Source organism: Hermetia illucens, chromosome 1, assembly GCF_905115235.1.
Source record: "Hermetia illucens chromosome 1, iHerIll2.2.curated.20191125, whole genome shotgun sequence".
Taxonomy (NCBI): domain Eukaryota; kingdom Metazoa; phylum Arthropoda; class Insecta; order Diptera; family Stratiomyidae; genus Hermetia; species Hermetia illucens.
In genome coordinates this window covers 74,784,421-74,811,128 of record NC_051849.1, presented here as the reverse complement: position 1 = coordinate 74,811,128, position 26,708 = coordinate 74,784,421, and the positions used below count along the sequence as shown (strand labels likewise).

Below are 26,708 nucleotides of genomic sequence, written 5' to 3'. Positions count from 1 at the left end.
TCCTAAACAATTAATACCATTGTAGTTTTATTTGGATTTACTGCCCGAGTCACCAATTGTCAATCAAATCAACAACCAGTTGCATATTTCTAAACACCGTCCTGAGATCCCGACCAACAGCTATCATAGCCTGCATAAACGTGTATTGACAGATTTTACACTTCAGATAGTAGTGCGCCGATCAACATACTCCACAGACTCGGCGATTGCATACCTCCTTCAGGAACAACCTTTCCTCGCTACTGTTGCTAGCAGTGGCGTGGTGTGGGTTTTGTTAAAGGAGGGAAGCAAAACAAATAAACTCACTAATAGTATGATATATTACCAACTTGCAGAAATTGACTAAAAACCCCCCTTGAGTTCATCCTAGGATTTCCAATATTTCGTAGAAACATCAAATTTCATGGAAATCTCGTGTAAAACAAAACCTTATTAAAGTCGATTTACTGTCTGTCCTATAGCGATTGTCTATAGCGATTGACACCAAATTTCGTGGAAAGCTGGAAACTGATAACGCTCGCGCATGCAGTAAGTTACATCCTTCTACGTCAAATTTTAAGGGGGTCGCCATACATGCAAAAGGGGGGCGACATTTTTTTTAACCGAATATAGTCATGTGGGGTATCAAATGAAAAGTCTTGGCTAGTATTTTCCGAAGCCGGCCTAAGTTTTGACGTTTACTGGAAAGGTGGGGAGTGCAGGGGGTCGAAATTGATCATTTCTTGCTAATAATATGAAATTCCGAGTGTGGTTGACAATTATCAATACAGTGCTTTCCATCAAATGATTTATTTAAATCGCTTTCTTAAAAATGGAGGCAAATTGAATTTTTAACTGTGTGACATGGAACTGTCAGGCAGTCATCGCTCCTCACATCTTCTTCTTTTTCTTCAACGTTAGTCCCGTTTACAAGCGGGGTCGGCTCGTCGTGATCCGTTTCGCCATTTTATTTTATCAAACGCCTGATCTGGATGTAATCACGAGGCTTTTCAATCCCCATCCAGCGTATCAACCAACCGTTGTTTCGGCCTGCCTTTTGGTCGCTTACCATCGACTTCGAAGTTCAGACCAGTCTTGGCAAATGAAGCCCGAATTACGTGACCATCGAACTTAACCCCATATCGATCGCAGATATCCTCATTTCGGATGTGATCAAAACGTGTCACGCCATCACGTTCTTTGTCTTTTATAGTCGACCAACACTCAGGACCATAGAGAGCGACAGGACGGACTCCATTTTGGATTCGAGATGTTCGCTGATACGTCGATCAAAAAGAACACCAGTGGTGGAATGCCACTTCATCCAGGTTGCGTTAACGCGTGAAGTAATTTCATTATGCAGGTCTCCATTGACTGATAGCATTAACCCCAGATATTTAAATCGCTGAGTTCTTGGTGGGACACTGCCGCTAACAGAACTGAGCCATTTAAATGTCTCGAGTCAATGCTATCAGCCAATGGAGAATTGCATTAAGCTCCACACATAGGGAAACACAAAACCTTTTATACTTGAAGCGTTAAGCTTCCGGTTTCCCGACTTGTTATTTGTTTCTTTTACAAGCACAATTCGGAAGTTATCTGATAGATTTCCAAAGTTTCCAATTGATTTTCTATCGCCCAAGGAGTTCTCAGTCGCCTAAAGAGCTCCACTTTGCTGCCAAGAAGTTCATTAAGTTTCGTCCATTCCATTTTCCTAGGATTCCATCTTTGTATTACAGCTTGTTCGGCTGCAATAGTGCGACAAAAGTAAGATTTCACCTATCACTGTTTCTAATCAACTCTAAAAACTTCGAAGTGCAGATTTTTAGGTTGTTCCTGGGCTCACGAAGATGAGGGCGCATCCTACGTTCACGGTCATCAAACGAACTAAACTCTAGGATTGCATTTGGTACTGTCCCAACAAATATGCTGAGCGTTGGCATCACAACCCATTTTAAGTTTAAGGCTACTTGATTCTAGGCAGTCTTGCAAATTTTCCAGCTTTGTTGCCAGGAGATACGAACAAGCTTTGGCATGCTGCGGATTAATTTAACCAGTCTTAATATTTGTAGACATAAATACAATCTAATGAGAAAACCGCCGCGAACCTTACCCCAATTATCAGCTGGTCCTCATCGTCCGCCGAAAGTTCCCGGGCTCGATTTCTCTAGATATTGCCACACTTGGTGGTGTAGCAACGCGCATGTCCTCATTCTCAACAAGCTTCACCTTCTCTAACATTACCTACTGCTTTCGTCGACTGAGAGCGTTCCTAGGTTCACGGGACCCAGGTTTCCACATGCCAGGTAGACAAGTTGCGTTTAGATTTCCAGCTTCCCTTTCTTCCGCTTTGCCTGGTAGAGTCGGAAAAGAAAGTTCTAGCAGGCGACATTTAGTCTGTCGTTTCTCCTTCTTTGCGACTGAAGTTTCCTTCTGCTCAAAACGGCCGGTGAATTCAAAGTATGTAGCTACTTATCACTTTGAGTGTTCCGTTGCTTCCATCTTCATGTATTTTGAGTGTTTTTGTAGTGAACTACTACAAGCTACCTCGCCACGACAATACGCATAGTATCCGAGGGACAATATGGTTTATATATACGCAAGGATTACGTCATGTTGCTTCTAACATTTCTATTGTATGCTTTGGTCCATTTTAAAATATCCAAAACATTAAATGCTAACCAAAAGAATTAGATTTGTCTATTTGCCTCATAAAGGAGATCCGCGTTTGCTAGGATGTCGGTGCGAAGTGAAGCATATTCATAGCGCGTCAACATTACCACAACCATCTTCTTTTTTTTCAGCCTTTGTCCCGTTCATAAGCGGCATCGGCTTGTCGTGATCCGTTTCGCCATTTTATTCTATCAAATGTCGCATCTGGATGCAATCGGGAGGCTTTTAAATCCACATCCAGCGTATCAAGCCACCGTTGTTTCAGCCGGCCTTTTGATCGTTTACCATCTACTTCGATGTTCAGATCAATCTTGGCAAGTGGTCAACACTCAAAACCATAAACAGCGACAGGATGATGGACATTGCGGTAAATTTTAGATTTGAGACTTTCATTGATACGTCGATCACAAAGATCACCAGTTGTGGAACGCCACTTCGTCCAGGTTGCGTTAATGCGTGAAGTAGTTTGATAACGCAGTTCTCCATTGGCTGATAGCATTGACCCGAGGTATTTAAATCGCTCAGTTCTGGACAGATCACTGCCGCTGTCAGTGACAGTGCCTATTCCATGGGGATCGGTCGTAAATCAGTATTGTTTAGATTCAATCTGAGACCGTGTTGCATGAGGCGATTTTGCTATCAGATGCTAGGAAAACATCATCTGCATAAAACAGTATGTAGGGCCCTGGACGTTGGATATCCGGTATGACGGTGGCATAACAAGAACAAAGAGAAGTTGTGAGAGGGCGCTTCCTTGATGAATACCAACAGAGACACGAAGCGGTTTTGATACACTCGCCATACTTCGAACTTTACTTTTCGGATCGTGGTAGAGTAATTGAACCCAGCGCACGAGTTCTTCTAGCACTAAGTGTTGTCGTAAAGCATACCACATGAGTTCGTGTTGTACACGGTCAAACGCTTTCTCTGGATCCAGAAATGCAATGTAAATAGGGCGATGCTTCTCACGTAGACTACGAAACATTGAAAATAAAACTATGTAACTTCTACTACAATATATTTTTATAGTTTGTATATACGCATTTCGAGAGCTACTTACTCTCTTTCTGAGTATTTAAGCTTAAGGCGGGTTAAGGGGGTCATCCCGTGTGTCGGGTTGGAGAAATCGATTTTTTTTTTTGCATGAATTGTATCTATATATAGTGGAGAATATGTGGGCAAAGGGATTTTCCGATATTCCGAGTCCTTCAGAAATTACAGGGTTAAACAAGTAAGGAGTTTGCAGCCGCGGCTAGAGTACTCGATGAGAAAGAGCATCGAATCTTTATTTACCTGTTAGTTTTTTACCTGAGCCTTATAAATTTGAACACAGGTATAAATATAAAAAGATGAAAAACCAATCAATTGTCTAAACTTATTTGCTGTTTGGAATAAAAAGGATAATCCAGTCTAGAGTGAGCACTGAAAGGCGTTCAAGTTATACTCAGTTATATTTTGATGTAAGTATTGTGCTGTTTGTGTGTTCAGTGATTTTTTTAAATGGATCGTACGAAGGGAGATCGCTTTAACGTTCAACGTCATGCTCCCACTAAAAAACGAGTATTTCATCGGAATCGATAGTTATCAGAGAAGAAAAAGGACTTCGCATCAACATCAGCAAGAAACTTTTAGCAAGCATGAACATGGATGTTCCAATTGCCACAAGTTTTGTATATTTTATATTGGATTTTGCTGGAGTTTTCTTCGGTATTTCTCCAAATTTCTGCAAATAATAAAATATACGTAGTAGTAAAAAAGGAATACGTAGGACATGTCGAGAAAAGAATGGGAACGCGGCTTAGAAATGCAAAGAAGAATCACAAAGCTATTGGTGGAAAAGGGGCTGGAAAACTTACTGATAAGGACCTCACTACATTTTCTAGGCTAGCTATTCGTCGACACGCAAATTCGGTAGAAGGAATGAAGCAGGAAATTTGGGCAACTTTCTTCCATAAATGTTCTACAGACGAAAATTCTCAGCATCAAAATTGTCCAGCAGGCGAGGACAGTTGGTGCAAATGGCGCAAAGCGGAAGCTAAAGGAGAACTGGATAGTTTTCACCACGAGAAGGCACCTTTGACTGAAGAAGTTCAAACAGTCATCAAACCAATCTACGAAGATTTGTCACGAGATGATCTGTTGAACAGATGTTTAGGAGCAGAGACCCAGAATAACAAGGAGTCGTTAAATGCATTGATCTGAGCTTTCGCTCCTAAACACTTTCATTCTGGGGCCAAGGTCGTAGAAATAGCCACTTTTCTGGCTGTAATTATTTTCAATGAAGGATTCAATGGCATTCTCAAAATCCTAGTGACAATGGGATGTCAAGTTGGTCACATATGTCAGGTTTATGCCGACCGCCGTAATGAAGGGCGAATTTGGCGGTCCGAACGACGATCGACTAACCTCGCTAAAAGAGCCACAATTGACACCAGAGAGCAACAATCGGCCTTACAAGACTTTTTTGAAGAAACGGAGGGTGCTCTCTATGGACCAGGTATAGCAGATTAATGGTGAGCTAAAATTTTGCTGTTAATAATCACATTTAAATTTTCAAATGCGTTTTTCTCGAAACTGCATCTTGAAAATCGGCTGCCACCATAGCTAAAAAACTATCCAACCGAATTCTTTGAAATTTTCACGGCTTCTTTAGTACATATTTCTACGGTCCGCAAACTAGGATAATTGCAATCGGATGGGTCGTTTTTTTTTTATTCATAAAAAAAGCCGTAAAAAGACACCAAAATCCAAAAAATTAAGTTTAAAAGCCCACCATAAATTTACCTTTTAATATTTTCTAATTATCCTAGTTTACGGACCGTGGAATATTGTCCACATTAAAATACCGTTTAGTTTTTTTACCTCAGATAAACACAGCGCCCTCCAGCGTGGCAGCAGAAAAACACCTTTTTTTGGAGATGGGTGCATAAATTAACACCTATTCCGAAAATTAGCTACTAAATCAAGCTGAAAAATTTATCACATATACTAGAGATATCAGTAAATATATGGTGAAAAAATCATGTTTCTATCTTTATCCAGTCCTTCAAAATAATTTTTCAAAAAAAGGCAAAAAAAAACGGCCTTCACACGGGATGACCCCCTTAAGTACTGAGGAAGAGAGTAAACTCTCGAAATATCCTAGTTGCACCGGGTAGCATCACATCGACTAACGAAAATTATGCAATATTTAAACAAATCTGGGATATTCCCTCAGACGGGGCATCGAGTACAATGGACAATGAACTCTGCCTCTCTCCATCTCCACATTCACATAACACAACTTATTTCTGCCATATTTGGTCAAAATTTGAAAACGGAAGATTATAACCAGTAGCATAAGGAATGGCTAGCACTCCGGAGGAATTAGGGTATTTTAATTGAAAGATTTTGCACGGAGTCCTACTTTTCAGTTCGTTGCCGTGACATAACCGCCCTTAAATAAAACCGAACTCACCTATCGCGGATAATATTGCAAACCAAACCAAACCAAGAAGTAATTAGACTACTAAACGTCCCACCTTCTTGAAGTGGAAGTGGCATATAGTAGGAAAATATTGACCGTTTGATAAAAGACTGAGGCTTCGGCTACTAGACAGGACGAGCATAACAATCCAAAAACATTTATTTTACATATATAACGGAAAACTTTACATTCTAATAAACCATCAAAAAGCTATGAAAAATATCCAATAGATTCGTATGCAACCTTCCATGCTATATATATTTTTCCTCTTTCCAGATGAGATTCCTAAAGAAAAAAGGCACGACCATCCCCACTAAAAAATCCAAGCAAAAACTTCATTATATCTGGATCCTGCTCCCCCTTTTCGTTGCCGGAGCAATTTACACACTAAGTTATATCGCCTTCCACAACGTTCCTGAAATAGTTATCCACAATTTAGGTTCAAATTCAGAGAAGTTCGTTGGCAGATATGCACGAGAAAATTTGAAGAACCTCAGCAGCCTGGGACCCAGGCTTGTAGGCAGCGAAGCAAACGAAATACGAACCATCAAATTTTTAACGAACGCCGTTGAGGAAATCAAAAGTAATGCACTCAGCAAATATAAAATTGAATATCAAGTGCAAACAGCCAGTGGATCCTACATAATAGAGGACATGGTAGATATATATCAGGATATTAAAAACTTCGTAGTGAGGTTTTCATCGCCTTGCTGCAATAGCTCCAGCGCTTTGCTGCTGAATAGCCATTTTGATACTGTCCCAGAAAGTTCGGGTAAGACGTTGGGGTAAGAGTTCACTTATCTGCGGTTCTCAAAGCATTCGAATATGGAATAAAGGAATTCCGATTGATATAGGGCTTAAAGTGGGGAGTTCTAAAAATTACATAACTTACGACGTCTAAGCAAGATAAAATCTAAGTGAGATTACTTGAATCCGACAGAAAAGTGAACCCTCGCCTTTATCTTTACAACATTCATTTTTATAACTACAAAAATATATGCACAGGTGCCGGTGATGATGGGACCATGGTCGTTGTAATGCTGGAAGTCCTGAGAGTACTATCAAACACTACCAGATCTCTAAAGCATCCCATTATATTCCTATTTAACGGTGCCGAAGAAAATAGTCTTCAAGGTTCGCATGCTTTTATTACACAACACGAATGGGCAAAAGATGTAAAGTAAGAGTCCTCCTCCTCCTCGATTTAATAAATCCCAAAGGCAACCAAGCAATAACAAATCGGAAAAAACATTTTATATTGCAGAGCTTTCATAAATCTCGACGTGGCAGGACTTGGCGGTAGAGAGATGTTATTCCAATCTGGACCAGGACATCCGTGGCTCATGAAGGTAAGTTTTCTCGCTGGCAGTAGTGTGGTTTTCTTAAAAAGGGTATAAATTTTATACAACACTTTTGAGAAAGGATTCATTATTTTATTACCGCCAGCAAAGGTGAGCTCGTAAATAGTTTAGTGTGATTATAATGCTTTCTCAGCAAGCGTGGAAATACAATTCCAGACGACGTTGAAATTGTTTAGTCAGATATTTATGAAACTTGGAAGAGAGAAAATACTTAAGAATTTTGATTGTATTACCACGTTTTGTTCAAATAATCATCTGATTATGAAAATCCTTCTATTTGTTTCCGGAATTAAACTGACTGCAAGTATACAAAATCTTCTCTCTCTGTCTCTTTGACAAAAATAACATCGTTCCTTATGTTAACTAAGTAATTTATCGTGAGCATGATATTAGTTACACCCCTTAAGACGTTAATTCTGGTCAATTATGAAGGTAAAACTGATTACTGATTAGGCAGTATCAATTCTAAGGAAGATATTTGCAATCTAACGATACTATTTGGTCCCCACGTAGGCAATGAAGAAATTACTGACCATTTAACTCTGTATTCACCAATCTTGGCCAGTGAATGCTCGTTGACGCGACCGTCGAAGCACCTTTCTCGTAATTTCTATACGATCAATGCAACCCCATATCGATCTCGGTTATCCTCATTCCGAATGTGATTAACGCCTGCTACACCATTAGTCTATCGCAACATCTATAGTCGGCCAACACTCAGAACCATAGAGGGAGACAGGGCGAACGACACTGTGGTAAATTTTCGATTTAAGACATTCGTTTCTGTGTCGATCACAAACGCCGGCAGTTGTGCGTTAATGCGTGAAGCAATTTTATAGTGCAAGTCTCCATTGACAGATAGCATTGACCCGAGATATTTACATCGGTCAGTTCTGGGCAGCTCATGAGGATCAGTCGACAAAAATTCAGATTTATTCAGATTCAATGTGAGATCGAATTGCATGATGCGATCATTCCATTTTTAGCTAAGTTGCCCGAGGTTATTTTTCCTATTAGACACTAAGAATACATCATCTGCATAAAGCAGTGTATAGGGCGCTAGACGTTGAATCTCCCGTTCACAGTAGATCTATTATAGGCAGTACCCACACTAAAATGACCCCACTTGCGAATGTTCTCCAGAAGCTTATCTGTACACATCAGAGACGCTAAACAAGGAAAATGCATAATCTTCGTCAAATCGTATTGGTAGGAGAGAGATGGGTGAGCTTTTGATATTCTGGTACTACTGCCATGCTCACGCATATAGCAAAAAATTGTATCACGTATTTACTTACTCATAAGCAAAAACTTGCCAATATCACCAATACATTGGCAAGTCCGGGCGGTATGTCAAACACAGCTGATCGGATTTTTGTTACATCTCGCTCATGCTCACGGACAAAACAATTTCAAATCGTGCGTACTCGCACTGATTTCCCCCCTTGAGGGGCAAGGGGGAATGTGGTAGCTGTCTAGTATCTAACTGTGCTCCCGTATAACACTGTCCGTAACAGATCCGAACACAGAGACCCGAAGTGGTGAACTCAACTTTTCGGACCGTAGTAAACCAATTTAACCCAGCGTACGAGTTCTTTTGGCACTAGTCATTGTCATAGTGTACACCAGATGAATTCATGTGGCACACGTGAAACGCTTTCTCTAGATCTACAAATGCAATGTTAAGCGGACGATGTTTCTCACAGTGTTTCTCCAATTTGAACATTCTGCTGGACTACCTTCCTTTTTCCATATTGGAATGGTGATACTTTCTTGCCAGTCAGATGGTGTTCTACTCTCTCTACACTCTCAGCAATCCAATTGAAGAATTCACTGAGCACTGAGCCACAGTCTTGGGTCCCAGCTCTTCACTTTCCAGAGCTCAGATACGATGTCGTCAGGTCCTGTTGCTTTCTCCGATTTCATTCGTTTTATAGCTTCCTCAACTTTCGGGGATTGCTCGAAGTGTTGGCAATGCTTGTGAAAGTGGAGGATGAACAAATTCTCTTGTTGAAATCTGCTCGAAATATTCTTGCCATCTATCCTTAGCGGCTCTTCGGTCGGTAAGTTAATTACCGTTTTTGTCATTAACGCAACAAAAGTGTTCGATACTTGTGTGCGCTGGTGTCAGTGTTTGTCAAGTCAACACACTTCCCTCGCCGATCCCGTATCGTAAAGATATTTGTAATGGACCGATCGCTTTTTTTGCTTCCCGGTTGGCGTTCTTATAAATTTGCCAGTTGGCCACCGTTTTCTCTTCGAAAAACTTGTGGTAGAGGCGTTTCTTTCCACGGACCTTAATTTCAACATCATTATTCCAAAGCCAAGTATTAGTTAATGAACCAATTACCTGGCTCGGTGACCCCGAGTTTTGCATAGGCCGCTTTATGAATAGTGTCTTTAACTTGGTTCCACGATTCTTCCACACTCGTAATGGTTGGTAATCTCGTAAGTGCGACTATTTCTTCTTTCTTCTCACGAAATCTCCACCACTTAATGCACGGTGGGCCGCTGTATTCCTCACGCTGTTTTATCGGTAGCTAGATTCGCTACACAATTAACGATCGTTGTTGAAGTGCATAGTCTCATAGGCAATGGATTTGCAGTCAGTGACGGTGACAAAATGTCGGCGTCTTATGACAATATAGTCGATTTGCGTTTTACTGTTCCCACTATAAAGTATAGGAAGATGCGGCAATCGTTTGACGAACCATGTATTCACAAGTACAAGGTCATGGGTGTCCGCAATGTCGACTTGTATAGTCGACTCAATGCATGCTCCAAACCCTCTTCTCCCATAGTACCTATTGCCGTCTGCTTTTTCACCCACATAGCTATTAAAATCATTTCAGGCGATATAGTCATCTGCAGGCACGTGACAGGTCTCTGTATCGGGAAGTTGCCAGAAGGCATCTTTCTCGGCATCAAGTCGCCCTGTCCGTGGTGTATATGCGGTGAAGAGGTGAATATCACGATCAGCTGATATAATGGTGAGCTTCATCAACCGGTCATTGTTCGACTTCTTTAATGGTATAACCCTCAGAGATAGCAATACCAACGCGGTATTGAGTGTGTGGGCTACCGAAATAAACAAGTTTATAGCCATTTTTACCGTGCTCGTGTTCTAAGTCTAAGATTCTGACACCACACCATTGGATTTCTTGTCGAGCGCAGATATCAAAGTGTGTTGCCTTGTCGTCCTTATATAGGTAATGAAATGTTCTCATTTGACCAAAGCCATTGGATGCTGTTGCTTCTTTGGTTGCGGTAATTTCGCGGTGTTTCATGCGATTAAATTATTTGAAATAATTAAGGTAAGGTGGACTTGAAAGAGCATCACGGATCACTTTTTCCAAGGCCAGATTAAAAACATTTTTTCGAAAGCGATCTTGGTGCGTTTACCCGGTCTCATACATTGGGTGGGCCTTATCAGTTTAGTCGGGATACCGAATTCTCTTATGGCCATGTATAGTTTTACCTTGGCTATGCGACCTTAAAGTTGATTGAACGATAGTACAACTCGCCGTATTGCAACCGTCTTTCGACAGTTCGCCGTAGAGAAAAAATCTGACCTGTTGGTGATTTGCTTTCAGTGGGGCCTCTTTTTGATGGACCCATCATGTTCTCATCATATGGGGCTATTCTACTTAGCAAGATACCAGAAAATATCTGATAGTTGGTACTCAGCGTATCACGTAATTTGATATTTCACTTTTTATGTATGGGACAGATAATGCCTCTTGGCCAGTCATCAGACATTAATTCACTATCCCACACCTTGAGCATAAGTTAACATACGGATACAGACTTCTAATCCACACGGAAAATGACACTATATTTGCGATCAACACACTCAAATGGGGAAAATGGCCAACTTTGAGAATCTCCCTGCACTCTTTGCAGAGTTGTTTCTTCCATTTATTCCTAAGTTGTATTATTCCCAAGAAATGCACTTGGGTTAAGTGGACCAAAGGGAAGGAAATTTGTGTGTTTCCTATTGTCATAGTGATATTAACTAAAATCACCTTAGAATGTATCAAAAAACACCAGGAAAGCATGGTCGACTAAGCGCAGACTGACTTCCCCTCTGGATCCTCTAGTAGTGACCACAGGGACCCAATCAAATCAGTACAGGATAGTATGCGCTTCGTCGATTTCGAGAAGGTTTTCTGCAGCGTGAACGAGGAGTTTATCTGGAATGCTCTACCCAGGAGGGGCATTCGGGAGAAACCATAATATTAACTTTTATCAGAGCGACATAAGATAACGCAAAATGCCACGTGGATCAAATATTGTAGCAATTTGAGATCCGTTATCGGTGACATTCTTTACGCTTCCTTGGCTGTATTATGTGAAGAAATTCAATGGCTCAAACAGCCAATCATGTCGGAGTCTTTTCTTCGAGGTATTCTGGCCTGAGACAGTAACTAATGGAGAGCACCATCGAAGTGCGATATCGTAGACATGTTGATCAGAAAACGAATGTAGCAGCGTATAAATCACACGTAAGTCATGAGGAAAATTGAAGCATACTACTGGACACTGACAACGTTGATTCTGAGGGTACCCCTCAGAGAGGTTATAGCAACTATATGCTTAGTATACCCTTAATTCCAATTACCACCAGTCACGTGAAAGTCATAAACCAGGGAAGCCCACCTATTCTACTAAAAGGACTAGAAACAGCAGTAGATCGGTTCATTACTTAGTGACTGCTTCACTGCAGGCAAACCACGAAGTCTGCATTCCACGCATCTCAGAAAGCGATACCCAAAAAGGAATAAGCCTTCGATGCATTTGTGGATATCGAAAGTGCCTTCAGCTACACCCCGGTCACGATGATTTGTGACACAGCAACACAGCCGCGTTCTCCCTCCCTTACTATGATTCCAGGAAATGAATATCTTGCTATGACTTTTGGAGGACAAAACGACGTTTGGGTGAGCTTTCGCGCACGATGCAGCAGTAATAATTATGGACATGTTTACGAACATAATATGTAACCGCTGGAAAGCAGCTTCGTGGATAATCCATACCTTCGTCGCGGGCTTACTGTAAACGACTCCGTCCTGAACTCACGGTGAACGTTAGGACTAGTTATGTTTATTAGAAACTTCATGTAGGGCAGCTAGATACTACCCATTTTTTCGAACCGGGCGAGAATCCAGCTGCTACAAACCGTCAAGTGTTTAGAATTGAATCTTCAGAAGCACTATCAGAGATATTTCAGATTGTTCTGGCGCTGTAGGATTGAATCAGGTTTGACCTAAGGACTTTCAGCACAACAAATTCACACCCATAATAAACCCCATTTTGCTGTAGGGATGCATCGTCTCGAAGTCGAGACTAAATTTTGCTAATTGCAGGAAACTGTAGGCACAGATGCACAGATACAGTTGCATAAATATGGCACTCGAAGCTATCCCAACCCTACTTCCCATTTATTGGGAGCTTAAACAGAAAACGACTAACAACGCATATAGGCTTGACACCATTGGCACGTACGGTCGCTCGGCCATGCGTTCATCTAGAAATCCCCGAGCAAATATTGTAATCACCAAAAGAAAGGATGGTCGACAAATGTGTTTTCTGAAAACCCAATTATAAAACTGGTCCGACTTATCGGAAAAAATAACGGCTAATTCCAAACGGATAGATATTGCATTTTGTTGGCAACAGAAGAATATTTGCAACAAAAATGGCGAGTTTGCACCGTTCGATTTTACTGACAATAGGGCAGCGAAATCAGTACTAAATAGTAACACCATATAAATCGAGTTGTGTTTAGCTGGCACCAGTTGTTTCTGGCACTATTGAAATTAATTGAAATATTCCTGATCTGAGTGCCAAAGTACTCGAACATCGCTAACAAGAAAGAGGTAGGCAGGCTGGCTCGCCAAAAGTTTGACTCCACAATGGTTAGATCAGTTTCAGCGCTTAGCATTAGACCATCCATTCATTTGGTCTTAGATCTAGCTAAATGGAGAACCCGGCGCCCATAGAGCGGTATTTTCATTGTCTCGAAAGAAGTGGGGCATGAAAACTCTAGTAGAGCTTTTAACAGGATACTGTTCTTAAACTACAACATAGAAAAATGGGAGCAATTATGCCGGGTATATTTGGATAATTTCGTTAGGAGGAGAAGACGGCCCGGCATTTCATATGTTGGTGCAAAGTCTCCTCAGACCTTAAAAGAAGATACTTCGAAAAGATTTCCGTCAACAAAGAATCTGGCCACTATCTGCCACGTGAAGACATTCTCAGATTCACAACAGCCTAGGAGCCCCACAGAGAGTGGAGATCGTTAAAAGGGCGATTTGAAGGGACAATGGACCTAATAAAGGTTTGTATCGATATGCACCAAATCATTTTAAAACTAATTAAGCTGACAAAATAGTACACAGGAAAATCAAGGGAGATAGTCTATTGCGGAGCAAACGCTTTTTAGAATTCATGTAACCCCCACTGATAATGGGTTCTACTATACAAGGATTTGTCGCCTTTTCTCAATATCATGTGTCATTTACATACTACCACTTCTACCTTTTCGTCAACACATTCTTGATAATCAGAGGGTGTTGTATTCTCCTCAATCGCGCGACTGAAGAACCCACTGAGATAGAGTCTCGGTTGTACGCATCATAGAGCCTTCAGGACCTATCACTTTCCCCAATTGCATTCGTGTGGTTGCTACTTAATCTTCTGTGGCGTCAATAGGTAGTATTAATTCAATGACGTCAAGGATTGCGGAAGTGATGAATGAGCTGGTACAATCTGCCCAAAATATTCCCGCCTTCTGTATGCGTAGGGTCATCAGGTGATAAACAACGTACCATTCCTATCATTAGCGCAACAGAAGTGGCTGTATGCGCTACTGTCGCCTTTGTAAAAAATGCTAAAATGAAATTACTTGTGAAATCAACTTTTGTTTCAAATCGAAATAAATAAGGTTGTAATCTAAAAGTTGGGTGGGGAACAAATGAATATCTGAAACATGGCGGGATAGCGGAAGCTGGGCATTTCGGGTATGAAGGTTCTGTGTCCTGCAGCCAATTTCTGAAAATTATAGTAATATACTATAATATTATTAACTTTATTTCAACAGATATCGGTATGGAGGATATTTGGGAGCCTAGGCACCATATAGTGGGAGCCTCAGATTTTTCGGGTTAGTAGTTTCTTAGAATGGGCCTGTTAAAGAAATTATCGGTTGCGACCCCCGCACTCCCCACCTTTCCAACAAATGTAAAAACTAAGACCAGCTTCAGAAAGTACCAATTGAGACCTTTCGTTTGATACCCCAAATGACTATATTTGATGAAAAAAAATCTGCACCTCCCTTTCGCAGGTATGGGGACTCCCCTTAAATTCGATGTACAATTATGTAACTCACTGCATGCGTGAGCGTTCACAGTTCCCACTTTCCTACAGAATTTGGTGTGAATCGCTACAACCATCTTCGAGAAAAATGCTTGCGACGGGCAGACAGACAAATATTCATAGTGTATTTCAGTCAATTACTAAAAATTATAGTAATAGTATATTAACTTTGTTTGGAAGGATACCGATATGGAGGAAATTTCGGAGCCTAGGCACCATATAGTGGCAGCTTCTTGATTTTTTTCAGATTTTTCGGTTGGGAAATTTCTGAGAATGGGCCCATTAAAGAAGTGATCACTTAACCCTCTGCACTCCTCACCTTTCGAAAAAATTTTAAAACTAAGACCATCTTCAAAAAGTACTAATCGACACCTTTCATTTGGTACCCCACATGGCTATATTTGGTGAAAAAAAATGTACATCACCCTTTTGAATGTATGGAGACGCCCCTTAAATTCGACGTAAAAGTATATAACTCACTGTATGCGTGACCGTTCACAGATCCCACGTTTCCACCAAATTTGATCTCAATCGCTATAATCGTCTCCGAAAAAAATGCGTGTGACGGACAGACAAACAGAACGACAGACAGACAGACAGTAAACCCATTTTAATCGGGTTTTGTTTTACACAACCTTAAAAAGCCAAAAAAGGGAAGCTATAACGACCTTCTATCACTTTTTAATAATAGTCGGATTGCTTTCAGAATTATGTCCTATATTATCGTCTATGCTGATGTCAAATTTTGTACTCCTGGGATGAACTCAAGGGAGTTTTCCGGTAAATTTCTAAAACACGGTAAGATGCTATCGTTAAGTTTATTTGTGCAAATATTCGAATGGGATGTATTTTGAGGCCTTGATTTCATATAGTTGCATCACTGTGATTTTTTTCAGATTTTTCGGTTGGATAGGTTCTGAGAACGATACTTGTTGCACTTTTCTCGGCACACATTTTGAGCCCTATCTCCCCCTATTTGCCACCCAATATCAGAAATGAGACCAATTTCGGAAAGTATTAATCGGGCCCCATTTGATAACCCACATAACCATATTGAGTGATAAAAAAATTTAAACCCCCTTTCCAATGTTAGGGGAAACCCCTCCAAATTCAATATAAAATGACGCCACTCACTGTATGTAAAGGGACATACAGACCACATCTTCTCACCAAATTTCGTGACAATCTGTTCAGCCATTTGCAAGTAAATCGGGTGTGACAGGCAGACAGAAAGACAAACAGACAGACGGACAGATTTTAACAAGGTCTTGTTTCACACAAAACCTTAAAAACGAATATCAAAGATTACAAACTAAATCCATTTAGAATTAATGACAACAAATTTTATATATGAAATCTGAAAGAAATGAGCTCTAGAAATGAACATAATTAAGGTAACTATTTCCATCCACTTACAATAATACAACCTTATTTCATTTATACATTTCAGTACTATCACAAAAGTGCAATCCATCCATATGCTTCTTCCATTGCTGAAGAGATCTTTCAAAATAAACTCATACCCTCAGACACAGACTTCAGAATATTTCGTGATTACGGAAAAATTCCAGGTAAGTAGAAAATACATCCGATTCTCGGTTTTATCGATAATCGATATCTCCTATAGGTTTAGATATGGCCCACAGCTACAATGGTTATGTATACCATACAAAATATGACAGAATTTCAACTATTTCGAATTACGGATTCATACAAAATGCAGGAGATAATGTTCTACCGCTCGTTAGATCTATTGCATCATCTGAAGAGTTGGAAAACCCCGACGTGAGTATGACACGGCGACGCAATATTACAGTAGGCTAGTTTTTAAGATTTCGTGTAAAACTGTCTGTCGGTTTTTTTGTTTTGAAGGAGGTGGAGATCTTCAAAAGATACTGGCCTGGACAGGCCAGTCTTTGGTATTTTTATTCAATCTACTTAACTCTCCCCCAGCCTTACCCCGCGGAATCACCTTTAAGTATTACATCACGGGGCGCAATTAGCTTACTTTAGTTAGACCTGCGTTCTACCCGGCAATCGTAATCGCGCCTCCCTCACCTCTTCCGCTTTTCGCAGTTTACTTTGGATCATTGCGATCATGGAGTTGATTGCAACCCAACCCTCCTGGCGAGCTACCATTGTCCGGGCAAAATTTTCCGGTAAAAGCATTTCACCTAGACTTTCTTCTAAGTTGCTTCTTTCCTCCACGAACCTCGAGCATTGAAATTATGTGCACTGAGTCCTCCAAGACCCCATCGTTTTTTGGACAATCAGGTGAGGTGTCCAATTTAAACATAAACAGGTAATGACGATATCCACCAGATTTTTTCTCCAGTCACATCCTGATCTTAGGGATCAACCTGTGTATCTAACCACCCTTTTTTGAGTAGTCCAATCGCTGTTGCCATTTAATTATGGATCTCTCCCTTTCAGCTTTTTTCGCTTCCTATGAAAGAGAGAGGTCACATATGTTCGTTATCTCATCTACAAAGATGTCAAGCGGCAGCATTCCTTAGATGATGAACGTCCCATCATCTGATATGGTCCAGAAAGCAGAACACACCCTAAGGCTGTTCTTCTATAAATCGCACTCCGTTTATGTGCGCCAGATAAGATATACAGGGCTGAGCCTAGGATTGCATGCAGCATGATCGACCTCACCAACTACAAGTAGCCTGCTTCATTCTTGCGAGAGCCTTACTCAATATGCTCCACGTCCTTCTTAAAACTGAACTTTACATCTATATTCACTCCCAACTATTTGATGACTCGCTTAGAAGTAGTGATGTGACTCCCAATTCTAATGTGAGCGAAATTTTTCTTCCGGCGCTTGGTGATGAGGACTGTTTCCGTCTTTTCCTCCGCGTGTACCATCCCAGCGCTAACCAACCAAATCTTAACAGCACTGATTGTTTCGCATGAGTACAACTCAGCATCTTTGAGATGTTTTGCAAGCACAGCCAGTGCAATGTCATCGACGTAACATACTCCCGCGCCCTCTCCGGAACTGGAACATTAAGTTACGTGTAGAGGGTGTCGTGGTTGCGGTTTCCAATCCTCTTGAACGAATAACGAAGAAAAAACTCGATTTTACACTTAGATCAAAACGTAGCTCGAACTCAGACTCGCCTAACAGGCTGTGAGTCAGCGTATTTATACATTTATTTTCTATTCCTTTCTCTTTCTTATTTCTATTTACATAATGTCCTTAGTTACTATCCTGGAAAAGCCAGTTATATATATCGCTAAGAAAAAACCCAGGATACATTCCTTTAATTACGGGTTTTACTCTCCCGACAAATTCGCAATTCGCAAGTAGCTGTCCACAATGGCAGCGAGATAGGTGAGAACATCAATTGTCGCCAGAGGCTGACAGCTGTAGTTGACCGAATTCAATGCATTGTTCACATCCAGGGTTACTACCACACAACTTCTCCTAGTGCTACTCTATCTATGAATTGCATTTTCGGCGAAACCAGTAACCAGTTTGATGGCATCAATGCCTTATCTGGTTTTACTGAACCCATACTATCGATCTGCCAGGCCAATCCACTATAGATAACCCGCTCCAGCATTTTTTTGTCTAGAAAACATATGGGTCTATAGGAGATGGCTCCCCTGGAGGTTTGCCAGCTTTAGGCAGTAGTACTAACTTTGTCCCCTCAATCAACCTATCACGATTCTATAGGCGCTTCCCACGGGTTCACGTCCGCCTCCGAACAGAACTCCTTATAGCATTCCTTAAACTCGGCTAAAGGTCGGCTCATTCAAAGCTTTTGCAGACCAGCCTGACATCATTCTCGGTTTCGGACACGATGGTTTTCTGCTCTGTGGCTAACAACAGACCCCATGACATTGTATATCATCATCAACGGCGCAACAACCGTTATCCGGTCTAGGCCTGCCTTAATAAGGAACTGCAGACATCCCGGTTTTGTGCCGAGATCCACCAATTCGATATCCCTAAAAGCTGTCTGACGTCCTGACCTACGCTATCGCTCCATCTCATGCAGGGTCTGCCTCGTCTTCTTTTTCTGCAATAGATATTGCCCTTATAGGCTTTCGGACTGGATCATCCTCATCCATACGGATTAAGTGACCCACCCCCGCTGGATTTTATCCACAACCTGACGGTCATGGTATAGCTCATAGATTTCGGTATCGTCCATCCTCATGGAGGGGGCCAAAAATTCTGTAGAGGATTCTTCTCTCGAACGCGGCCAAGAGTTCACAATTTTTTTTTGCTAAGAACCCAAGTCTCTGAGAAATACATGAGGACTACTAGCAAGATCATTATCTTGTACAGTAAGAGCTTTGACCCTATGGTGCGACGTTTCGAACGGAACAGTTTTTAAGGTTTTGTGTGAAACAAAACCTTATTAGAATCGAGACGGTGTCTGTCTGTCCGTCTGTCCGTCTGTCTGTCTGTCTGTCTGTCTGTCTGTCTGTCTGTCTGTCACACCCGATTTATTCGGAAACGGCTAGACCGATTTTCACGAAAATTGGTGAGAGTATGTAATCTAGTGATCCCTTTACATGCAGTAAGTGGCGCCATCTTGTGTTAAGTTTAAGGGCGGCTTCCCGTACATGTGAATGGAGGGTGAAAATTTTTTTTTTTAACAGAATGTAGCCATGTAGGGTATCAAATGAAAGGTCTCAATTAGTACTTTTCGAAACTGGTTCAATATTTGATATTAGATGAAACATAGGGGAGTGAGGGTTCAAAATATGACCCACAAAAAGTGTAACAGGTCTCGTTCTCAGAACCTATCCAACCGAAAAATCCGAAAAAAATCACAGTGGTGCATCTCTACAAAATCTAGGCCTCAAAATATATCCGGTTCCGATATCTGCAGAAATAAAGTTAATAACAGTATATTTCCACATTTTAGAAATTTAACCGGGCACCCCCCCTTATGTTCATCCCAGAAGTACAAAATTTGGCATGCGTGTAATGAAGAATATAATGCACAGTTTGGTCAAGTTTGAAGAAAATGCAACTATTATTAACAAAGTTATAGGGGGTGAAACTTTACAATTTTTTGTGAATTTCGTGCACTCTACAACCCGCATGACGTCATCATCACATATCAATTCGTCAATACCACAACGAAATGAATTCTTATGAATTGGGTCGCAGACAATTATTTTGTTTTAGTTTTTTAGTTATTTGTCAACCCGACATGTGTGTATGTAGGTATATAATATATGCGTGCTAATGAACTTTGCGGGTAGTGCCTAATTCAGTTAGATATAAGACGTAAATCGGAAATATGGGTACGATAAATTTAGATACGTGCATATACAGTCGAACCTGGATATAAGGAACTTGGATATAAGGAAAACTTCTTTAAATGGAACATTTTTTCGTGCACCTTCAATTTTCAAAGAAAAAATAACATTTTTCAATTTTTCGAACTTCTATATATGGAATAGAAAACCTCTTTATAAGGAATTCATTTTTTTTCCGGAGCCTCTATAAATGGAAATTTTTATGTTATTCAGTTGTCATGACCTCTATATATGGAATTTTCCCCTGAACGACAAAAAGGGAAGGTCTTTTTTTTTTCTTAGAATCGTGCAATTTTCTATTGTGACACGTTTTGAAATTTTTTGTTTATTCAAAGTTTAATTTGAAACTCGGTGATAGTGGTGACGATTCTTTCACTTGCAAATTAAACCTTTTACTGTTCCTTTGCCGCTATAACTTTTGTTTCTTTTAATAATAAAAGGCTGTCATGTCCGAAAACAAGAGAAAAAATTTAAGTTTAAGTGAGAAATTGAAATTGATAAAGGAGTTTGAAAACGGAAAAACTCGGAATGCAATATCCGCGGAATATTTCGTGCCGCTGTCGACATTGTGTCGTATTTTAAAAGAAAGCGACAAAATCAAACAAGAGTGTTCTGAAGGACATGGCAAAATAAAAAGAAATCGTAATTCGGAATATCCGAATCTGGAACAGTGTTTAGTGGAGTGGTTGAAACAGTGCCAAAGCAAGAATGTACCTGTAAATGGACCGATTTTGAAAGAAAAAGCTGAAGAATTTGCTAGGAAGTTGACGATTGGAGGTTTTTGCGCCAGCAACGGTTGGTTGGATGGCTTTAAAAAAAGAAATGATCTTATTTTTAAAAAAATTTCTGGTGAAAGTGGTGCTGTAGACATCAACGCATGTAGCCAGTGGATAAACGATCTTCCCGCTTTGCTGGGAGATTATTCTCCTAACGACATTTTCAATGCAGACGAAACAGGGCTCTTTTTTAAATGCTTGCCAGATAAGACCTTTACCTTTAAGGGAATTTCGTGTCATGGTGGGAAGTACAACAAGGAACGTGTCACTATTCTTTTATGTGCGAACATGACTGGCACTGAGAAATTACCCGTTTTTCTTATCGGCAAGTCAAGGAAACCCAGATGTTTTGCAGGTGAGTAAAAGATTCTTCGTTCGCTGTTACTGTATAAATGACATTAACAGAATAAAGGTTATGAGTCGATAGTTAAAATACTATAGATTTTTTTCTGTTTTAGGCGTGATAACTCTTCCTGTTGAATACAAAAACAATAGCAAAGCATGGATGACTGCAGCACTTTTTTCGGAATGGCTTAAGAAAATCGATATTCAGATGCGCCTCGAAAATAGGAAAATTTTACTTTTTATCGATAATTGTACTGCCCATTACAGCTCAGATGAACTACAACACATAAAAGTTGTCTACCTACCTCCAAACTCCACCAGCAAGCTGCAGCCCCTAGATCAGGGAGTGATTCAAAATTTTAAAATTAATTATCGTCGGGAGGTTGTTCGCCATATTTTAACAAATCTCGAAAGCAACGGTAGCTTGGAAATAAACGTTCTCATCGCAATGAGATTTGTGAAAAAAGCATGGTTATCTGTAACCCAGACCACTATAGCTAACTGTTTTAGGAAAGCAGGGTTCAGGATAAATGGTTTACAAGAGCCCCAATATTCCGAATGGGACTCTTCACATGAGGAGTTACGGCCTTCATTCCAAGAGTGGTCTGAATTAACTTCCAATGCCGGTGAGAGGGTACCTAGCTTCGAAGATTATGTAAACGTCGATGAAAATATCGAGGTTACAGGAGAGCAAACAGTCGACGACATTGTGAGCACCCTCCAAATGTGTGACACCAATGAAAACGATAGTGATGAAGATCACGGCGATACTCTTGAAATAAAACTTGTAAAGAAGAGGGAAGCGTTAGAGGCACTGCATACTTTAACAAAATTTTTTGAACAGCGTGAAACCGAACCAAAGATATTCGAAAATATTATCGCTCTTGAAAGAAACGTTGAAAATGTGGTCAGTGATAAACAAACAAAAATATTTGATTTTTTCAAAACTTAATATCTATGAGATAGACACTCATTCCATTTATGTATTCGACTGATTACAGTGACGACTTATGAAATAAAGAATCTTTGATATTGATATACTCTTTTTAATTTTATTTATCATGCGGATTATTTATTTGTATTTAAATGAAAACTCAAAGTTGCTGTAATACTAAATACACCAGGTGATTTTAAAAACCTGGATAAAAGGAATTTTTTGCTGAAAGCCTCTGTATAAGGAAAACTGGATAAATGGAAAACTTGTTTATAAGGAATTTAAGTGAGTTTCCCTTGCAATTCCTTATATCCAGGTTCGACTGTATGTGTACAGTAGGTAATAGGCAGTTTGTTTGTTTTGGGTGAGCGTGATATCTATGGCTCTAATATATACGTATGTCTCGTAGTTTGGAAAAATATGAAGGATTATGTTGGATTTGTAACTATATACGGACAGAAAAATGTGCGTCTCTTACATAAGATGAACACAAAACCTTTATACCCGAAGCGCGAGCTTCCGGTATTCCGACTTGTTTGTAAACTGAAATAGGCTCTGTTGGCTGCCAACAACGGTGCGCGGATTTCATCGTCGTAGCTGTTATCGGCTGTGATTTTCGACCCCAGATAGGAGAAATTATCAACGGTCTCAAAGTTGTAGTCTCCTATCTTTATTCTTCCCGTTGGATCAGTGCGGTTTGATGTTGTTGATTGGTTGGGTTTTGATGCTGACCTTGCCAGCATATATTTTATCTTGTTTTCGTTGATGTGCAGCCTAAGATCTCGCGCCGCCTGCTCGATCTGGATGAAGGCAGTTTGTACGTCTCAGTTTATATATGCTGCTGCTAATGCTTGCTAATGATGGCAATTTCTACCTCAGATTCGTAGGTGGTCTCGAGTAAATCGTGGGCGACCCGGCAATGATTGAGGTTTATTTGAATAAACCTCATTTTCTCATTGAAATCAGCGCATTTCTAAATTCATAGCTTTTAGCACTTCCGACAATAGGCCGGTTATCCCGATTCTTTCCTTCGCACAAGCATTTAACATCCCTATTGCACTCTTTGGCAATATGATTATTCTCCCCACACATTCTGCATTGATCAGACCGATCAATGCCACTGTCCTCAATGCACTCTACTCAAATTAATTTAATAATAGCATTTTTTGGGGAAATAGATTAGAAACCTCCCTTACATTTATCCTATAGATAAATATATAGACTATAATAGGAAGTAGCAAGTTTGATTAAAATCGTACTATTACTGATAAAGTTGCAGTAGTTCAAAATTGTCTTTTCCGTATAATTTTACTGCAACCCAAAATACCAAATATCAACATCACGCTAAAGTGAGTATCTTGACATGCTAAATATACATATACATTACGTCGTGGTTTATGGTCATAATAATAATAATAATCGTTGGGGCAACAATCCAATAGGATCAGGGTCTTGAAGTGTGTTAGAACACTTCATTCAAGACCGTAACGGTACGCTACAGGATTACGGTATCCTGTAGGAGGCATTGCGTGATTGGGTGATTATTACCTCGATTTGACTCAGCTACTCATTCATAGCTGATTCGACTAGTATCCGACGTCAAGTCACAATGCAAATCCCATGATCCGATGAGATTTTACCCGCAATCTTCCGTACAACAGCCTAGTGCTATAAGCCCTGAGCTACCCGGACACTCTGGTTTATGTTAGAGCCCACTCAATTGCAATTTTACGAATCTAGAATGAGGTTCGCAGTAAATTTTGAAAATATAATAATGTACTATTATTAACTTTTTTTTAAGCAGATATAGTAATAGAAAGTATTTTGAGGCCTGGATGCATGGGCCACCACTTTTTTTCAGATTTTTTGGTTGATTAGTGGTTTGGACAACGGGTCCTTAAAGTTATTGACTCCTTTCAGCCCTCCGCATTCATTCCCTTTTCAGCCAATTTCGAAACTGCTTCGGAAAGTACTAATCGAAACCTTTCATTTGATACCCCACATGCTTATATTCGGTGAAAAAAGAGTGCCCCCCCCCCCCTTTTATGTGTAAGTTCACAATTGAGTGCTCCTGAAAATGGTCTCTCCTGTCTCAAGAAAGTTCAGCTGTTAGATACAAGCATAATATATGCATCTACATACTCGTACATATAATGTTCACAAGGATAAAAGAAGCATATCAGTTCGCAAGACTATTTAGGTCGTTTTTGCAACATCGTGAAAGGTGAAGAGTATGGGCCCTATTCAATTTTCTTGATGGCATTAAATAATCAACCGTCGTTACTAGCATAATGTTCTTTACACACGTTAGATGTCACATTTCTCGGTTATGTTCATCCAAATCCTATATTCCTACCCATGCCAGTGTGAAAATGCTTTGATGGCGATCTAACAACTTTGCACTGTTCGTCTATTACTTACATATTTGCTTCCCTGGAGTGGTTCCCCTTGACCTCAATTCAATCATGGTATTTTTTTTTTGGGGATAGGGTAGGTGAATGCATTTAGGCACACAGTGTTTGGACTCCCGATTGGGTACGTCGTCGGACTACCAACTAAACACCTCCCCATCGTCAGAGAGCTAGCCTGGAACCGTTTGTCACATTACTTCGGGCCAGCCCCCGAACTCTCCCGCCTTTCGGAGCCTTCAAATCAGGGAATTCCTTTCACCAACGGGAGGGGAGAGGAGGAAGGGAACTGTCAGTTCAAGGAGCCCCTGCCATCCGGGTCCTCCACCGGTCGAGTTCTATCTTCTTAGCAACGAGAAGGGCCCGAACGTAATAGGCAACACGGTTCCAGCTGTCAGCAGTCCTCAGCATCTCTTCCACAATGTTGTCTGGAGAGAGATCCCCTGTGCTTAAATAGAGCTGCTGAAAAAAAAGTGTGGTGGGCATCGTCCACAACTCCATTGCAAAACACACAATCCGGAGAACGCGCCTTTCCAATCTTGTGCAGGTAAGACTGAAAACCTCCATGCCCACTTAAAAATTGGGTAAGGAAATAGTAAGTCTCACCATGCTTCCGATTCAGCCACGCACCTAAGTTGCCGATGAGCCGCGCGGTCCATCTGCCTCTAGATTCATTTTGCCACGAGAGCTGCCACTCGTCTGGAGTGCGTTGCCGTTCTTGGCGAGCAACCACCTCCCTTGCGCTTGTATATGGCCTGACGCTCCTTAGCAAGAAGGGCAACGGCGATCATTCCCGCGATCACCATCACGGCCGGTTTAGAGACAGTGCAATACGCAGACGCCACCCGTAAAGCTCCCCGTCTCTGTACTTGCGCGGGGCGTCTACGATATACCTCCTTGTTAAGAGCGCCAGCCCATACCTCTGCGCCGTAGAGCAGGGCAGACTGCGTTGAGCTCATCAGGAGACGTCGCCTACTAGACATAGGACCCCCAATGTTTGCCATTAGCCTACTTAACGCCGAAACTCCAGCCGCAGCCTTGTTCGCTGCTGCTTGGATTTGCTCAGGAAAGCTCATCTTTGAGTCAAGAGTCAACCCGAGGTACTTTACCGCTGATTTTGACTCGATTATCGACTCGCCGAACGATATGGGACGCAGGGTCGGAATTCTCTTCTTAGTCAGGATGACTACTTCGGTTTTTTCCAGTGCAAGGTTGAAAGCATGAGTAGTCATCCATCCGCTTACCCGTCGCATCAATATGCCGAGTCTGCTTTGCGCCTGTTCGACAGTGCGTCCAGCAACAAGCGCTGCGACATCATCTGCGTAGCCGACCAGGCGCGACTCTTCTGGCATGTCGAGTTTAAGCAGACTGTCATAGGTAGCGTTCCAGAGGTCCGGCCCTAGGATGGATCCCTGTGCTACCCCCGACGTGACCTCCATCCACCTTTGACCCTCTAGTATTTCATAGAGCAGGGAGCGGTTCCTCAGATAGTCCCTCAAAATCCGTAAAAGATAGTTCGGCACGTTGAAGGTATTGTCTAGTGTGCCTAGAATGTCTTTCCATCTTACGGAATTGAAGGCGTTTCTGACGTCAAGCGTTACGAGGAGCACCACCCGTCGGGTTTGGCGGCTATGTGCCTCTGCTCGTCGAACGGCAATTCGGGATCGCCTTTCCCTTTAGGGATCAGCGCAAGCCTAGCAACTTTCCAACGAGCAGGGAAAATGTCCTCTTTCAGGCAAGCGTTGAATGCGCCGAGCAGTAGGTCTGGCCGGTGTTGGAATACCAGTTTGTACACCTCTGCTGGAATACCATCGGGTCCTGGCGCCTTCTTGTTTTTCATAGAGAGGACTGCCTGTTCCAACTCTTTTACAGAGAAAAGTGGACAGTCCTCTGCGCTCTCCGTGCCGACGTCACCATCCCATACGGGGTGTGCAGGGAAGAGTGCCCTCACAATGCGGTCCATCTGCTCGGCCTTAAGTGAACAGGGTTTCTGCAGGGCCCCGATTTTTCGGGTTACAAGTTTATAACCGAGTCCCCACGGATCCCCATTCACCTCGTCGATCAGATCTTGCCAGCAGCGAGCTTTGCTCTTGT

The 26,708-nt window shown here is 41.2% G+C and overlaps 1 protein-coding gene across 1 annotated transcript in view; it reads left to right on the top strand.

Annotated features, from left to right (window-relative positions):
- LOC119646909 (endoplasmic reticulum metallopeptidase 1-like) overlaps positions 1-26,708 on the top strand; it is a 37,843-nt gene that overhangs the window by 654 nt on the left and 10,481 nt on the right. Inside the window, exons 2-6 of the mRNA XM_038047580.1 lie at positions 6,395-6,890; positions 7,124-7,298; positions 7,383-7,467; positions 16,310-16,430; positions 16,487-16,644. Of these exons, the coding sequence (XP_037903508.1) occupies positions 6,395-6,890; positions 7,124-7,298; positions 7,383-7,467; positions 16,310-16,430; positions 16,487-16,644 (1,035 nt within the window). The remainder of the gene's footprint in view (positions 1-6,394; positions 6,891-7,123; positions 7,299-7,382; positions 7,468-16,309; positions 16,431-16,486; positions 16,645-26,708) is intronic.